Source organism: Sciurus carolinensis, chromosome 13 (genome assembly GCF_902686445.1).
Source record: "Sciurus carolinensis chromosome 13, mSciCar1.2, whole genome shotgun sequence".
Classification (NCBI taxonomy): Eukaryota; Metazoa; Chordata; class Mammalia; order Rodentia; family Sciuridae; genus Sciurus; species Sciurus carolinensis.
The window spans coordinates 7,506,844-7,525,348 of record NC_062225.1 but is presented as its reverse complement, the minus strand read 5'-3'; the positions used below and the strand labels follow the sequence as shown (position 1 = coordinate 7,525,348).

The 18,505-nt window shown below is 41.7% G+C and overlaps 1 protein-coding gene across 1 annotated transcript; it reads left to right on the top strand.

Annotated features, from left to right (window-relative positions):
• Window positions 1-8,270: 8,270 nt before the first annotated feature.
• Window positions 8,271-16,909, top strand: Lyg2 (lysozyme g2). The gene is made up of 5 exons (XM_047523196.1): window positions 8,271-8,434; window positions 12,715-12,855; window positions 13,785-13,981; window positions 15,318-15,456; window positions 16,710-16,909. Exons 1-5 carry the CDS (start codon window positions 8,392-8,394, stop codon window positions 16,826-16,828), a joined length of 639 nt encoding a protein of 212 aa, XP_047379152.1. The 5' UTR covers window positions 8,271-8,391; the 3' UTR covers window positions 16,829-16,909.
• Window positions 16,910-18,505: the final 1,596 nt, after the last annotated feature.

Below are 18,505 nucleotides of genomic sequence, written 5' to 3'. Positions count from 1 at the left end.
TAAACCCAGACTTCTTCCTTCTCCTTTCCAAACCACAAGGAAATCCCTTTTCAAACTCATCTCTTCCTAGACATGGTGAGTGGTCCAGAGGTGGACACCTGACCCAGTCTAGGTCAAGTGAAGTTCTAATTTGTTTATTTTTAAATCTGTATATTATTCCATTATATAGCTATATTGCTAAATTCTTCCACTAATAAATTTTTTGGAGTTTGGGGCTATTATGAATAAAGCTGCTCTGAACTTTGTTTTCAGTGCTGGGAATGAACCCTGAGCCCCTGTGCATGTAGGCCAAACATTCTAATCTTTTAGGGACATTTGTTTTTCATCTCTCTTGGGTAAATGCCCAGAAATGTGATTCCTGAGCCTCAGGGTATATGTATGTTTAACTGCATAAGAAACTGCTCAACAGTTCTCCAAAGCAATCATTCCAACTACTTTACATTCCAACCAGCAATGTATGAGAATTCTTGCTTCATCTTCTCTCCAACACAGAGCTACTATTTGATCTTAGTTTTATTTTTAGAAATACTATGTCATTGTTGATAAGTGAATGCTGATACATAACAGGGACGGTAAGGGAAGAATGGAGAAATTTTGGATTGTATAGAGGGAAATGAGGAGAGGGTAGGGGGCAGGGGGAAAGAAAGATGGTGGAATGAGACAAACCTCATTACCCTATGTACATTATGATCACACAAATGGTGTGACTCTACATCGTGTACGACCAGAGAAATGAAGTTGTACTCCATTTGTGTACAATGACTCAAAAAAAATTATGTCACTGTGATTTTAATTTGCATTTTTCTGATACCGAATGATGTTTAAGATTATTTTTCTCATGGGCATTGTTGACATTTGTTTATCTTCTTCTCTGAAATGCTGATCAAATGTTTGACGTGGAGAGCTGGGCACAATAGTGAACCCCGCAAAACAAGCTATTCAACAGGCTGAAGCAAGAGGATGGCTGGAGCCCAGGAGTCCAAGGCCACGGTGGGCAACATCAGGGAGACCCTGTCTCAAAAATGAAAACGAGTTGCCGTGGGAAGGTCAGTTGTGCGGCCGTGTGGGGGTATGGCCTCTTACCTTTCGTTTAGTAGATTAAAACTGAGACAAGAAGCATGCTCAGAAGTACAAGCCTGGTGTTGGAATTTTCTGAGACCGAATGGAATTTGCCAGTGCGGTTTGATGGAAGGACTCCCTTCTGCCTGCCCCCTGGCCACTGGCACTGAAGTTGCCATGCATTATCCTGCAGCCCCTTCATCCCACCGGTTCCTAAGCTGCACCACAGCAATGATTCTGGGGCTGTAGTCATTCGTGTGACTTTTCCTGGTACTGTCCTTCTCCAGGCCCACCAGGCAGGCTGCAGAGTCACAGCAAGAGCACTTGCTTGTCTTGCTGTACTTCCCTCAAGACTGAAGTGAGGCTTTGCCTCCTACTTCCTGTCCTATAAACCAACTCTTAATTATTTTTTCTGAGCCCATGGATAAATAAACAAGCAGATGAATAAATCAACAAGAAGCTAACCCATCAAGACCTGAGTGCAACCCAGCCTGATAATAACTGGCATGTGTGTGAAGCGCTGTTGTGGATAACATGTTTTCACGAGTATAATTTACTTTTATCGTTGAAACGAAGTCATGGGGTGTTATTATCATGTCCATTTTACAGAAGAGGAAAATTAACTCAGAAAGGTTCCAGGAGCTGCTCGTGGCCGTCCTCCTTACCTTCTTTTTCCTGAGAAAGGAGGGCGTGGCTGGAATGAGCAAATGGCAACATGGCAGCGACAGCCCAGTCCCCACCGCCACAGACTGCTGCCTGGGGATGGAGAGGGAGAGAAGAGCTCGGAGCCGGAGGCGCTGGACTCCTTCACCACCCAGGGCCTGACCTAGGCAGACTCCGGCCACCAGGGAAGCTCTTCCTGTGATGTGACTTGGAGTCCCTCGTGGGACCCCCAGCAGATTCCTTCCTTGCACACGGTGCCTCGTTTTCCATCAGCACTCATCTCCCAGGGCAGTGCCCTCTCCAACTTCCCCATCGCAGCTTTCCAGTGGCGGAGGCACGGAAGGGCCACTCTGGGAAGCTGGGAGCAGAGTCTCCGAGAGAGCTGGAGGGGAGCTTTCACTGGAATGTCATGTTCTATCTTAAACATCTGTGCAGATTTTACATTCTTCTCCATGATAAGGGATTTTTAAAGTGCCTGTGTTGTATCATAAAAATAATGAACTTTTGCAGAGATATGTGCCATCTTTATCCTCTGGTTTCTGTGTCCCCTGGCAGATTGACTCGTTTTTCACTTTGAGAAAAATGAGACTTCAGGCATTATACCTCCTGGTTAAAATTTTAGAGTGTACCTGAAAACGACATTACTTTAAGTCTCTGTCATCCATCAATACAACCATGTCATCAGATTAACCTCAGAGAGGGCAGGAAGGAGGTTAAAGTGCTGAGAGGCAGCTAAAGGAAAGAGAAAATTCTGTGGAACTGACAGAGATTTGGACCTGAACATCACAGTCACAGACACGTGGCCCAGTAATGATTCCCCTAGCTGTGGTTCCAACTGATGAGCCACACCAAACAGAACCTGGACCTGAGAGTCTCCTGGCAGTTATGATCAAAAGAATCCTAATTGTCGATTCAATGTACTTCTCAGTCACTTCCATTGTTTTTGAAATTTTTGTGGCTACCCTTGATACATTCATAATGAAGAACTTTCCTTGGCAATGCTCTTACCTATCATGACCTAGGTAGCCTGACAGGGAAATCCACTGAGACCAACAAGCAGGCAACACTCCCTCTGTGTTGTCCTTGTCAAGATGAAAAAGGTTGAGGACCAAGGTCTTCAATTTAAATTCTGGGCCTACCTATGATAAAGGACTTCTACTGTTTGCCAAATACAAGACAGAAAAAATTTTACTTGGAAAGCCAACCTAAGATGCACGATGACCTATTTGGCGCTTATGACTTTGGTGAGAACTAAAATGCAGTCCAAGATCCCTTGAAAAATGGCAAAGACCATAACCAAGACTGAAGCTGTATTTCAGCCTCTCCACTGCACCTCCCATTTGGACTTCCCTCTTCTGGATGCCAGATGGGCTGGACTCACCAACATCCATAGATGTTTGGAGCCAGAGGAGACCTCAAGGATTCCTGGCTCTTATCCAGCCTTTTTACCTCCACGGGAAAATGAGGCCTGGCCTGTCCTTCCATGGTGAGCAATAGAGATGAGATTGTAAATCGTGTCAATCGCAGCTCTCCCTGCCACACTGGGCTTTTGGTGAGACTGACCAAGGCAAGTGGGTTTTGTGGAAAACCTCCATACAGCTTGACTCAGAGTCTATTGCTGAGGCCTTAGATGTTCCAGGTGACCGAAGTCTTCATCACTAATGTCAGCAACCTCAAATGTATCAGGAATCATCAGAAGCTACCAGAGAATTGCTGTGCTGAAAAGTCTTGGAAGGGGCAGAGGATCAGGGTTATTTTTGTATAGCAAGATGGAGTTTTGGGTTGGGGAAATAGCTCAGTTGGTATAGTGCTTGCCTCGCATGCACAAGGCCCTGTGTTCAATCCCCAGCACAAAAAAAAAAAAAAAAAAAAAGATGGAGTTTTGTTTGTATAGTAAGGACCTTGTTTGCATGTAATTGTGCTTTCATTTTGGGAAGCCTGAGGGATCTATGGAGACTGTGGCAGGTGCCACAATTCCTTCAAGCCCCTCCTGGCAGTGTCAATACGATTCACATGCATAGTCAAGCTCTGTATCCCCAGAAAGAGATGGGGACTCATTCAGTGAATTTCTTTCAAATGTCAAGACATTTCTAAGATTCTCATACAATAGAACTCACATTTAACTACTAGGTTGTAGACTTTCAGTTGGAGAAAAGACAACTTCCTTAACAAATGGTGCTGGGAAAACTGGTTATCCATATATAGAAAAATGAGACTAGACCCTTATCTCTCATGGAGACTGCATAGAAATCAACCCTAGAAGGCAGGCATGGTGGAGCACATCTGTAATCCCAGAGGCTCAGGAGGCTGAGGCAGGAGAACTGCAGGTTCAAAGCCAGGCTCAGCAACTTGGCAAGGCTGTAATCAACCTAGTGAGACCCTGTCTCAAAATAAAAATTAAAAGGGCTGGGGATGTGGCTTAGTGGGTAAGTGCCCTTGGGTTCAATTCCTGGTACCAAAAATAAACAAATAAATCAAAAATGAATTGAAGACATAGGAAATAGACAAGAAATTATGTAAGGCCTAGAAAACATAGGGTTGACACTCTAGCATATAGGCACAGGAAATAACTTTCCCAATAGGACCCCTAAAGCTCAGGAAATAATGCTAAGAGTTAATAAATGGGATGGCATCCAATTAAAAAAAGTCTCTGTACATTAAGAATGTGAAGAGAGAACCTACAGAATAGGAGAAATCTTTGCTAACTACTCTTTTGACAGGATTAATATCTAGAATTTATAAAGAGCTCAGAAAACTTAACACCAAAAACCCCTCACTACCCCAATTAATAAATGGGCAAATGAATTAAATAGACACTTCACAAAGGAAGAAATACAAATGAAATATGAAAAAAATGTTCAACATTATTAGCAATTAGGGAAATGCAAATCAAAACTATACTCAGATTTCATCTCACACCAGTCAGAATGGCAATTATCAAGAATTCAAATAATAAATGCTGGAGAGGATGTAGAGAAAAAGGAACACTTTTACACTATTGGTGGGATTGTAAATTAGTACAACTACTATGAAAATCAGTATGGAGTTTCCTCAAAAGACTAGGCATAGGACTCAGTGGTGGTGTGCTTGCCTAGCATGTGTGAGGCACTGGGTTCAATTCTCAGCACCAATATAATTAAATAAAAAGTGGGTCCATCAACAACTAAAAAAAATTTAAAAAAAGGCTTGGCATGGAGTCACTATATGACCCAGCTCTATGACTCCTTGGTATTTATCCTGAAGAATTCAAGTCATCATACTATAGTGGTAACTGAATACCCATGTTTATAGCAGCACAATTCACAATAGCCAAAGTATGGAACCAGCCTAGCTGTCCATCAATGGATGAATGGATAAAGAAAATGTGGTATATATTCACAATGGAGTTTTACTAAGCCATAAAAAAAAAAAATGAAATCAGGTCATTTGCAGGAAAATGGATAGAACTCGAGAACATTATGTTAAGTGAAATAAGCCAGACTCAAAAGGTCAAGGGTCATATGTTTTCTCTCATATGAGGAAGCTAGAGAAGAAAAAGAAAAAGAAAGGTGTATGCAGTGGGGCAGGCCATGAAAATTGAAGGGAGATCAGTAGAGTGGAGGAAAAGACCAGGGGTAGCGGGAGGGACGGGGAAGTGCTTGGAAGTAATATTGGCCAAACTATGTTGTTATATGGTGTGCATGTATGAATATGCAACAACAAATCCCACCATTATGTGCTGCTATAATGCACCAATAAGAAAGAAAAAGAAAATGCTATGGAGTAAAAGCATACTAATAAAAGAATTAAAAATTTTAAAATGAAAAGAGTTAGACTTTCAGAGTACAACAAACCTAGCCACGCCCCTTACTAGTATTCTACCAAACCTCCTGTACAAGTCAATACATTTTAACCATTTTATCATTATTGATGGAGAAAATATAAATCGAGAAAAAGGCACTGTGGATTTAGTTAACTGATATTACTTTGTATTTTAGAAGTTGCACCAGCACCTTCAAATACTTGAAAGGCAGTGGTGTCATCTTCTGTGGCTGGTGTTATTCCTTCAGACCACAGGTGGTGCTTTGTGGGCAGGCTGATTTGACCTGTTGCAATAATTGCTTTGCAGGGTCATAGGTCTGTAGTGCTGGTTTCTCATGATGGAATCTTACAGACATGGGTTCAAATCCTGGCTCTGCCACTTGTTAACTGTGCCATCTTTGACAAGATGCTTAACTTATTGAGTCTCAATTCTAAAATAACAATATCTTCCTCATAGGGCTAGTAGAGGATTGAATAATGTAATGTGCATAGGAATCTGGTGTTTGAAGGGTTTCGAATACATATTCATGTTTTTCTCGTCATTGGGGCAAAGAATAATCCACATATTTGAAAACAATTGATTTAGTTGCAGAGGATCTGGCAATTAAGACCCTGATTCCTAGAAGTTCTCAAAGCCCAGTTCTAAAAGCATGAAAGGAAAGAAAAAAAAGTAAGCTTCACATTTAATAGTACTTTAAATTTGGGTTTTGTTTTGAGATGGGATCTTGCTGTGTTGCCCAGGCTGGTCTGGAACTCCTGATCCTCCCACCTCAGCCTCCTGAGTGCTGGGACTAGCTGTGTGCCATCACGCCCTGCTTTAAATGTTTATTAACACTTATTCTCCAGGAGCACCTGAGGACAGCTTCAGCCTCCACCTGTTTTACCTCACTTTCAGTTCTATGTCCATCCTTCTTCCTCCTTTCTTGAAACAACTCATTGCACTTAGCCTAAGCCTCACCCTGAACTGGGGCAGGCCACGAACACAACATCAGTGTGACATGTAATGTGCCACCATCACCAGTAATAATATATGTGTTTCTAAGGGCTGTCTTGTGGCATGCAAAACCCCTTACTGAGGAGCAGCCCTAACCCCAGCGGTGACGTGGCAGTAGAGATGGACCTGCGTGTCATTTTCCTGAGAGTCAAGGCAGGGATCATTCATTGGCTGAGAATGCTTCTACCCCCTTCCCTGAATGCTAAGCTCGAGGCTACTTGAAGGACAGATGTTCTCTAAGCAGGAAGGCATGCAGGACAGAGGAAATGTCGTGGGATGGTGCAGAGGTCAGTGTCATGAAGGCATGGTCTCCTGGGAGCCGCGGCTGACTCAAGAGCAGGGAGCTGGAGGATCCTTTGGCTCAGTGCTGTTATCTTCCCATCTCCTGGTGGGCTGGTGGAAGGATTGTGTGCAGTTAGAAAGTTTTCGCTCTTGCAGAAGGATCCTGGCCAGGCTACTTCCTCCCTTCTGGGAAATGAATTTGCCTATGTTAAGATTGTCCCTTCCATTTCCTGTTTCTGGGGCTGCACAATGAGCTTCATCTCTTCTTTGGGACATAAGCATGAAGGAAGAACAGCTCAATGGTAGGATGCCTAGTATGTGTGAGGCCTGGGTTTCATCCCCAGTACCAAGAAAGAAAGGAAGGTACTCTATTCTTGAAAAAAATGTTCATTCTTGACCAAATCTTTTTGTCCCACCTCCTCAGAAAGTTTAGGCAACAAGCACCACGTTGCTACTCCCTGGCTTTTTACTGCTCTCCCAGGGCAGGTGACATTCTCACACCTGTTTGACAGAGGTGGACTTGGTGCCAGGACCTAAAGTCACCTATCAGTCATGTGACCTGGTGGGATGAGCTCATGTGACATACTGGTACGGGGATCATGTGACATTGGAATGGGGAACTAGACCAACCACCAATCCAGCATTGAGAGTGACTGATGTTTCCTGTTTATTTATCTTTTTTTAGGCTAAGTATCTGCTTCTTAGTCTCAAATTCAAAAGCTGTTTACCTAGCACAATTTTAGATATCCAGAAACAATCCACCAAATAGATGCCTCCAGTACAATCTAGGGCTTCATTAGATTAATTAATTAATAGTGGTTAATAAGTACTTTGAAGTCCTTTTATTAAACAGGGCTACCTAAACGCAAAGTACTATTATGATCAGGCCTAATTAGGCCAATGGTTTAAAGAGAGGGTTTTAAACCACATATATAAAGCTCCTCTACCAATCCTTGGTACAGACGAAGGTAAGAAGAGGCAGGTGAGTCTACATGCTGTGTTTAAAAGCTTCCTTCACAGCGAAGCCATACTGAGGTCTTCTCAGCTGAAGCCGCAGATCTACTGACTAATGGATTCTCCAATTGTTAAACCTGTGTTATAGGACAAAGAGCATTGCTCCACAAAATCTTGACCTTCAGGTTGCTGCTACCAAAGACCTTCTCCAAGAGAGAGGGGAGGTTTTCTCTGATAGGTTGCAAACCAGGTAAATCTGACTTTCTTGTATCTTGTAAAACCTATAATCTGCCTTTTGAATGAAACCAAGAAAAGAGCCTATTTGGGAAAAACAGAGCATAACAACACTCTTTTAAGTGTGCAAGGAGTGACATAGAAGATGTGTGTGGGCCCGTGTTAATATATAACTGGATTCAAATGAACTAGGAGTTTATGCTTAGGAAAGAGTATAAACCAATAAACCATCTACTGAGGCTGTGAGAATACGATCTTGGGAATGGAAAATGGATACTGAATTAGAAATGACTCTAAGCTTTTTTATAATTCAGAGCAACTTCCCTTAAGACATATTTACATTTTAAAATTAATCGGTTTCTATTTCAAATCAGAACAGGTCCTGGCGGATAAGATTCACCACCATGCTGCCCTCTGTTGTGTTTTGGGGACTTACAGTCCTTATTGGTAAGTTATTAACATTTATCTTTGTTTACATGGTGTCCATGAAAACATCAAATATGGATCATAAATCAGAAAGAGAAATGTAATGGAAGAGTGAGCTCTCCTGACTGCTTGGCCATTAATTAGATGCTTATTTCTATAATTAAGAATGTATTTTCTTGCCAAGCAGGTGAAGAAGGTAACAGTAGGAATTTAAAATTTAAATATTGATCAATCTACCTACTTCCTGCCTGATGGTGCACCTACTAGCCTTGATATCTCATTAGGAATTGTATACAATAGAGCCTTGGGAGGCAAGATATAGAAAGGGAAAAATTATCAATGCCAGGCAGTAGATAGAAGAAATGCATACATAGAGAAAAGAATCCACCATCTGAGAGAAATTTGAAAGGAAGTTCTCACACCCAGTTAGGAAGTTCAAACCTGAAAGGCAGGTTTCAGGGAGGGCTTGGCAGTTGAAGCATGCTTGGTGCTTCCATGTTAAAGAAAGGGCAGAGGAAGAAAGGCATGAAAAGTGTCGGGCATAGAGTAAGCAGGTCAGTGATCAGAACAGGGGCAAAGCTGGAAGGGAGGCTGGTGAGATGAAGGGTTCTTGAATGAGAAAAAATCAAAACTTCAGCTTCAGAACAATGAAGACCCATTGTAAGCAATGTTCAAGTTCCTTTATTTATAGGTTAATGATTAAGAAGAAAGTATTTCCAAAATATTTAATTCTAATTTGGAAAAGCAGGGCTACCCCAAAGCAATAATTTCCGGTTACTTATGGTCAAAACCGGGGCAGCACAGTTTTATATTTTTATTTATTTCTAATTGCCAGGTGGAAGCAGAGTTAAATAGTCAGGAGATTAATTATGAACTACCATATTATCTGCATACAACTGAAAAGCGACTCTAATTTTAAAAGGGCCTTTTTTATGCCAGCACAAATAGCATAGCATCCGTGGTCACGTTCCAGTTCTCTTGAAGCAATGGTTCTCAACCTTTACGCATAGAAGTCAACTGGGAATCTGGTCAAAGTGTGGATTCTTTGACCTCAAACTTAAAGATTCTGGTTCTGTAGATCTGGTATGAGGAGCCCATTTTTTCATAGTGTCAGAAAGCTGACTAATACATTCCCTATATCCTCATAGTCTCATTCACAGAATATGTTATCAAACTTTCAGTTTCTTGACAATCAAAGAGCTTAAAAATACCGCCTTAGTTCTGTTTTAATATGGATCTCTCTTTGAGTGTGATTGAGCATTTTTTATGTTTAAGGACTGTTTTCAATTTTTGTCTATGGATTTTCTATATCTGCTGCTGATAATGTGATATTTGAACAGGGACCTAAAGGCAGTCAGGCAGCAAATCATGTAGCTACCTGGAGGAACATTCTAGGCCAAAGGAACCACCAGTGCAAGGGACTCAAGGCAGAAACCCACCTTGTGTGTTGAAGGATAAGCACAGAGAAGAATGTGAGCAAGGGAAGGAAAGGAGAAGTTGGGAAAGGAGTAGGGGGTCAGATCAGGGGGAGCGTGGAGGACACAATGCAGACTTGGCCACTCCTCTGAGGGATGACTGACAGATCTCATACATGTTCCCAGAATCACTCTGGCTGCTGGGTGGAGAACAGGTGGCCAGAGTGGAGCAGAGAGGTAGGTCAGGAGGCTGCTGGTATAATCCTGATGGACAATGATGCTGGTTTGGGTCATGGTGGTAGCAGAGGGGGGGAAGAGGAGTCAACTTCTGGATAGGTGATTTCCGTCTGCAGCCTCACTTCCACCCCCCACACCTCAGTTTTGCATGTGGTCTGTGTTATGAATATGTCATTCATTAGCTCAGGTATACAGTTGTCCCTCTGTGTCTGGGGGAACTGGTTCTGGGACTTGTGTGGATTACCAAAATCTGCGGATGCTCAAGGCCTTAGTATAAAATGATATAGTATTTGCATAAAACCTGTGCACCTCCTCCCGTGAACTTTAAATCATGTCTAAATGGCTTATATCTAATACAATGTAAATTCTATGAAGTTATGTAATATTAGTTATACAATGTTAGAAGTTATACAATATCATAGTTTTTTTTTTTTAATTTTAATTTTATTTATTTACTTATTCAGTGCTAGGGACTTAACCCAGGGACTTAAGTGCTCTACCACTGACCTACTTTCCCCATCTGATTTCTGTATTGTTTGGGAAATAATGGCAATAAAAATTATAAATGTGCAGTACAGGTGCAATTTTTTTCCCAAATGTGTTTGACCCACAGTTGGTTGAATCCCCGAATGCAGGGCCTGTGGATGAGGCGGCAGCTCAGTCTCCTGCATGCACTGTGAGCATGAGGCACAGGACAGGAGCCTTGCAGGGGTTGATAGGACAGCCTCTCTGTGGATCATATGGAAATTCACACTTCTTATTTTGATGACTTTGCTGTTTCTACCACTTTTATTATCTGTATAGACTTCCTCAATATCCTAAGATTATTTGAGAGTTTTGTCATCTAATTTTCTGGTCCATTCCCACTTCCTTTTTTGCCTGATTATAGACGGGAGTGAGCTGTCCCTGTATTTTTATTTGTTTTGGTGAGTTTTGCTTTTGCATGCTTTTAAAAAGTTCATCTTTACAGTTACTTTGTTTTCCTTATAAAATAAAAATAACAGCTCTACTCGTTATATGCTTAAGTCTAAGAAAATATACTATTTCTTTATGCTGTTATGTTAATCAGAATTGTACCTGTGGTAGGTGAGTCAAATCCATCTCTCTATTAAAAAACACTATTTATAATTCTAACAACTTGGGAGACTGAGGCAGGAGGATTGCAAGTTCAAGGCCAACCTGGGCAACTTTAGATCCTATCTCAAAATAAAAAATAAAAAAGGTTGAGGATATAGCTCAGTGGTAGAGTGCCCCTGGGTTCAATCCCCAATACTGTAAGCAAAACAGCAACAACAACAACAAAACTTGTTTATATCATTAAGTGAGATGATACAATTTTTTTCCTTGCAATGCTGGAGATCAAATCCAGGATCTCACACATGATACACAAGTGCTCTACCACTGAGTTACACCCCCAGCCCTGACATAGTTTCTTATATCAAATATTTTAACAAAGTTAATTCTTATAGAAGAGACTTGTAATCTTCTTAAATTACAAGTCAACAATTTTTGGAATTATGAGAACAAACTTTTCAACATCATAGAAAATGTCCTATTGCTTTCAGCAAATAGACCTGAATGGAACTATTCATGTCATAATAACAGAGTAAAAAAATAAGAATTGGTATATTTGGTAAATTAATTTTTTAAATTTCTAATTCTATTAAATAGATATAGAACCTCATCTTCATACCAGTAAGACACAAAATACATTTAACTTGTTAGAGTAACTTTCTCACCTTTGTAAACAAAGGCAAATCATTCATTGAGATGTTTATATCCCTAGAAATCCTGTCAGAAGTGTTTAAAAATGCTCCCCTAAGTTCCTGCTTAAAACTCTCATGGTTGACTGGGGGTGTAGCTCAGTGGTAAAGTGCATGCTCAGCATATGGGAGGCCCTTCGTCTGATCCCCAGGCCAGGGGGAAAGAAAATGGTGACTATTTTAATTGGGCAGGGGTTGTGGCTCAGTGGTAGAGGCTTGCCTGGCACGTGTGAGGCCCTGGGTGTTAGGGTATCTGGCTCAAATATCCACGAAAATCACAGCTCTGAGTTCAAGTAAGGGTTTATTGACAGAGAAAGTCTGCCAGGCTGCCCTTCTGCGAGGTGCAGAAGCAAACTTAACTATATAGTCATGTACAATGGAGTAGTTAAAAGACAGCCTGTTTGGCCCTGTGATTGTTATTTGGTGTCTTTGCCATGGTTCGGTAGTTAGAGACCCTTTCAGGGTGGGCCTACTGGGAAGGTCATGCCTGGGTGGGCAGGTACTGATTTTCAAAATGGAGTTACTTTGGCCTAAGGATCTAACACTGGGTTTGATCCTCAGCACTGCAAATAAATAAATTAATTAATAGTCCATTGACAATTTAAAAAATATTTTAAAAAAGACTATAGCAAATATATTTGAGAGCCATACAATTTAATTTTCATAATACTTTGTGTGGTGTTTTAGAATGAAGTACTGTAGCTAAAAACACAGCCGAAAGGGAACAGGGCACTTCTGTTTTGTCTGATGTGCTGAGAATGGTAAAAGGGACTTGAGGACTAAGTCTATGGCCCTCACTGTTGGGTTAGCAGGGTTTTGTGTTTTAATAGCAGCTCAAGCAACACCTTTTCACGGGTTTCCTGTGGATTATCATTCTACCTCCCAGGCACTTCCAGGGGCTCCTACCCATTCACCAATTCCATGAACCCTCACCCGCATCCTCACCTGTACCACGGCTGCTACGGGGACATCATGACCATGGAGACCTCAGGGGCCCCCTGTGACGTAGACAATTTGATTAACTGCGGTAAGCAAAAACCAGAGCAAATTTGCCCCTTCCGTCATTTCCAGATTCTTTCTTAGAAAGTTAACTTAATTTCAAAAAGGTGTCATCATTATTATAACAATCATATCAAAATTCAAAGCTAAAGAATAGAGTTCTGCCCAACCTAACAAATTTTTTCTAACCCACCCCACCCAGCCTTTTCAAATCTCGACCAGATGTGTTTATTTCTACATATTGAAACTATTCCTTAAGTTAAACAGATTCTGTCTTCATTTTCTTCTTAGGCTTACTTCACGTTAAGCACATAAAGAATAAAGGTCCTCTCTCTCTCTCTCTCTCTCTCTCTCTTTTTAAGAGACCAGTTCTTGCTGTATTGTCCAGGCTGGCCTTGAACTCCTGGGCTCAGGAGATCCTCCTGCCTCAGTCTTTCAAGTAGCTGGAACAAAGGCCCATGACTACACCCAGCTTAACATTAAGCATTTTTAAAGCAAATCTTTCTCTCTTTGTACTTCCTTCCCTTTGTAATCCTGTTCCCAAATCTACCTTGTGATGTTATCCCAGAATTAGAAGGTCAGAGATGGAAGGAACTACAGGGTCGTATGGAACCCCACATCTTCAATTTTACAGATCCCAGTGCTCAGTAGGGAAGAGGGACTCCCCTCGCACAAACTAAGTGGTGGGGTAGAGAACAAGAGTCAATCTCAGATGCCAACAGTTAGCCCAGGAGTCTTCTGGAGGCACCCACATGGCAGAAAGAAGAAGGAGAAACAGCAGAAGTGGCACCTGTCTGGGCTGTGGACTTGTCAGGGTTTCTGCAGCCAAGGGCCAAAAGAATATCACAGAAATGGTTGTTCCAAACTGAGGGCAGTGGTCAGGGGCCATGGCTAAATTAGTATGCTTTGGGAAAAGGTCCTCTTCCGGAGAAAACAGTTTCTTTTCTATTGGTTTAGGGATCCGTGGCTCTGAAATGTTTGCTGAGATGGATTTGAAGGCCATAAAGCCTTATCAGACTCTGATCAAGGAAGTGGGGCAGAGGCACTGCATTGACCCTGCTATTATTGCAGCCATCATCTCCAGAGAAAGCCACGGGGGAGCTATCCTGCAAGAAGGCTGGGACCACCGGGGACTTAAATTTGGCCTGATGCAGGTATTTAGTTGGAGACTTTCCATCAGCCACTTCATCCTTCCTTGCAGAAGCTCAACCCAAAGGAAATCCCTTTGCAGTACTTCCAGGCCCCCAAACTCCCCAGGGTCCCTCTGCAGGTGCTTCAGCATGACTTGCTCTGGATTTCTGTAACACATCTTTGGTATTTCAATCAAGGCTTATTATCAGTTATTCAATACTTTCTTAAAAGTATTTTATATGTATCATAAATACAATTCTGCAATAAATACTAGTCAATCTACTTCAATTGGGAAAGTTTTATAAAAGGCACTCATTATTATAGGTGTCTTCTTGGAATTCTTAAACTTTTAAATTTCATTCATGAAAATCTGGCACACACCTATAATCCCAGTGGCTCGGGAGGCTGAAGCAGGAGGATCAAGTGTTCAAAGCCAACCTCAGCAAAAGTGAAGCACCAAGCAAATCAGTGAGACCCTGTCTCTAAGTAAAATACAAACTAGGGCTGGGGACGTGGCTCAGTGGTTGAGTGTCCTTGAGTTCAATCCCTGGTTGGCTCTATAATTAAGCCTTACTTGAACCACTTTTTTCTTCAGGTAACTTGGAGGAAGGGGATCCAAATTACCCAGCCTATTTGCATTCAGGTTATATTTTATTTATTTATCTTTTATTCTCCCCTCATGATATTGGTGTTCGAAGGCAGAGTCTCATGCTTGCTAGGTAAGCTCTCTACCACTGAGCTACATCCCCAGCCCTTTGGCTCTTAATTAATTAATTAATTAGTTTTGCAGCCCTGGGGATTGAACCCAGATGTACTCTACCACTAAGTTACATCCCCAGTCCTTTTTATGTTTTTATTTTGACATAGGGTCTTGATAAGTTGCTTAGGACCTCACTAAGTTGCTGAGACTGGCTTCAAACTTGCTGTACTCCAATCTCAGCATTCCAAGTCACTGGGATTACAGGTATATACCACTGTGCCTGGCCCCTCAGGATCTGCTTTAAATTGTTTGTAGAAACCCAGATTTCTAGACTTCCCAGTTAGAAACAAATTTTTATTTGAATTAGCTGGATTTTTTTAAACTACAAATGTTTAGACTTTGGGTGCCAATCTTTATTTTAAACAATTTTTGTCCCCCTCCTCCTCTCCTTTTTGTGTATCAGAGTGCCTTGCTAACACTGTGCATGTCTGCTTCTCCCAAATCGTTTTTCTGACTCTTTTTTTCCCTATGAAAGACAGGACAGTAGAATCGACTTTTGGCCAGCATCTATGAATTTGAACACAATGAGGAGAAATTAAGATCAGCAGAAAAATGTGTTGCCTGGACCAGATACTGATATTCTTATCTGAATTTTCTAGCTTGATAAACAAATTCACCGTCCTGTTGGTTCCTGGGACAGCAAAGAGCACCTTTTGCAAGGTGCTGGTATTCTCACAGACAGAATTAAGGCAATCCAGAGAAAATTCCCCAAGTGGAGTGCTGCTCAACACCTTCAAGGTAGGCAATAATTTTAGTACTTGGTTGAAATAAGCAGTGGATGAGACTATTAAATGTCAGATGTACCTTGAGCCTCCCTAAGAGCAGAGGAGCTGTTGAACCATAAGTGGTCCACCTTCACCAACTTCCTTTATCCTTCTCCAGAATATTGGGGTTCTTACTGCATCTCTTGTCTGACATTAAACCATTGAGTGATTCCTTGAGACATAATGCAAAAGTTAACACAAAAGAGTGCATTTACCTTCTTTTCATTGGCTTTCCCCTGATGGGAGAAGTTATTAATCATTTTCTAAATTGCTTGAATAAACTTACTCTGAGCATTCTGAGAGTTTCAGGTACCCTGATAGGTCCAAGTGGAAATCTCTGCGTGGTTGAACAAAGACCCCCTTGAGTACAGCATTTCTCAGATGGAATTCACTACTTGCCTTGTGCTATAAATTTGCCCTTTCTTCTGCATTTTGTGTGACTTCGGAGGTACCATCATGCAGCCAGCCAGCCCAGCTAGAAAGCCAGATTATTTTCTTAGGCTCATGGCTTCTTCTCTCTACACATCTGGTCACACCACTTCCTGTTTGCCTCCTGCAGATGCAGAGTATGTGTAAACTTTTTTCTTTCCACACTTTGTCTAAATTCAGAACAATTTTCTATTTTCTATTTCAAAGGTCTCAAAAGAAGGAATCAGGACCAGGATCTTTTTCTCTTGACACCAGAGTAAAGCACAATTATGTTAAGATATATAAATAACTAGTGAAGATAAAATTCTAGGGTAAAATAGCACATGCAAGTTCATATACCTGTGCAAAGAAATGACTATGGGCAACATGCACTCGCTGAGGCACTTCTCCTGCCGCAGAGTGGGTGTCTAAAATCGTGCTGAATGAATGAATGACTGGGTGAACATGTGAGTGAATTACTGAATAAATGAGAGAGGGTTACAATCTCAGACTGAAGATTTGCGGGCATCCATTTCTGCCAGCTCTGGACTACATAAAACACAAATCTGACTCTCACAGGAAGAAAAACAAAAAACATGAAGAGAGAGAGAGAGAGAGAGAGAGAGAAATAAAACAGATGGAGTCTTCCTAATGATTCTCAGGGTAGCATATCCTTTCAGGAAGAGAGGAAGGGAAGCAAGCGATGGGACTACAGGCTTTGGAAGATTTGCCTGGAAAGCTGGGGTGTCCAGGGAATGCTTGCATCTTATTTCTGCTGACAGTTAATAGTAGAGTCTAAACCTCTCTTTTTCATTTCAGGTGGTCTCTCTGCCTTTAAGTCAGGAATTGAAACCATTGTTACCCCTGCAGACATAGACACTGACCTCACCAATGATCTTCTTGCCAGAGCTAAATTCTACAGAAGACATGGCTTCTAGGCAAAGCTCTGTATGTGGGCCATGTTGGTAGGATACACAAATACCCCCTCTTTAAGTTTGATATGAATGTGTTGTACTTAACCCTGGCAAAATGGTTGAAATTGTGAAAGAAAATTCATTTTTTGAAAGTAAGCATTAAAAGAAGAAGAAGAAAGAGGGGGCTGGAGAGGTATCTCAATGGTAGAGCCCTTGCCTAACATGCACAAGACCCTGGATTCATCCCTAGCACCACACGCACACACACACACAAATAATAAGTAAAGACAAAAGAAAATCTACCTAGTCCATGATATGGTTCCCATGGAATGTACATAGACATACAGACAATTGCTTTGAAGCCAAAGTGAATATTATGGCAAGAACTCATTGACTTCAATGCCCACCTCTACCCCATTAATCAGAATTAGTAACAGGAAGTTAAGCGAGTCTTATCTGAGCCTTTGTCCTTGATTTCTTCCCAAATCACAAGGGCTTTGCTCATGAGAAGCTCCTTGTTCATAAGCCAGTCAACCCATCAGACAGTGGAGGAGCCAGGGAGAGAAGTCTAGCTCTATAAGTAACTGAGAGCTGACGGAGTTGAAGCTGACCTTCCAGTGACGTATGCGTATCCTTCAGGCCCACACCAACCTCCTGTTTCTTTCTCTTGTTTGCTGAGGGTGTGTGGACTGGCTTCTTTTCTTCTATATTCAGTCATTGTCACATACTCTTTCTGAAGGGTCTATTGCCTGCAAAAGAAGGCTGAAGATAAAAGCAGTTGGCACTGGCATTAATTATGGTCCTTTGGATGCAAAAATACAAATAACCGCTTCTGAAATTTTTTAAGCAATAAAAGAAATTACTAGAAGGCTATCCGAAGTTTCCCCAGAACCAAGAACAACTAAGAGAGAGAAACCAGGCAACTCTGCCCCAGGGTCCTGGAGAGCAGCAGTCGATGAAGCATACTTTAATAGCATCCCCCCGTGTGAAACCATCAGCACCCTCTCTGCACAAGTAAACTCCAGAGACGTTCCCACCCCCATCTTTCCATCTCTCTGCTCCTCTCTCAAGTCCCTGTGTGTGGTGTGGGGGTGGGGTGTGGATTCTTCTCAGTTTAACACCTGTCTTTTGACTGCTTTGCTCTTCAGTCTTGCCCAGACTACCTATGATGGAGTGTAGACTATTCTCTAGAAGGAAATTGAACCACCTTGATGACTTTTACTTGTGTCAGGAGAGGACACAATAATATGGTGGAGTATAAACTCACAAAGTATCTCCAAGTGGCCCCTGCTGGACTTGTAACTCCAATGGATATTTCTGCTTGTCCCATCTCTTCTGAGAAGTAATCCTACCTATGAGCCACATGGAGAAGACCAAGTAAACCCTCCTCTGCCCAGTGACCTCTTAACCCAGCTAAACCCAGACAAAACCAGGAATCCCTGTTTCACAGGGAAGAACCAGTAGTTGATCGGGGTGGCAGCCTGCGGCATAATCATCTTTGGTTGAAGATGGTTAGTTGAAGCCCAGACCATAGCAGTTGTTAAATATTTTGATTCTCATCCCTGCATATGGACAGTCCAGAATGTTCTTCATGTCTCCTTTAAGAATGATTTCTTCAGGGCTTTCCCCAGAAACACGCATTTAATGTAATCACTAGCCTCTTCAATGTCAATACTACTAGCATAAAATACATTTAGACAA

Excerpts from the sequence above, each read along its gene's own strand:
- Lyg2 (XM_047523196.1), top strand. The coding sequence starts at position 8,392 with ATGCTGCCCTCTGTTGTGTTTTGGGGACTTACAGTCCTTATTG. Across the intron at positions 8,435-12,714 it reads GGGACTTACAGTCCTTATTG|GCACTTCCAGGGGCTCCTAC; the intron begins GTAAGTTATTAA and ends TCTACCTCCCAG. Across the intron at positions 12,856-13,784 it reads AGACAATTTGATTAACTGCG|GGATCCGTGGCTCTGAAATG; the intron begins GTAAGCAAAAAC and ends CTATTGGTTTAG.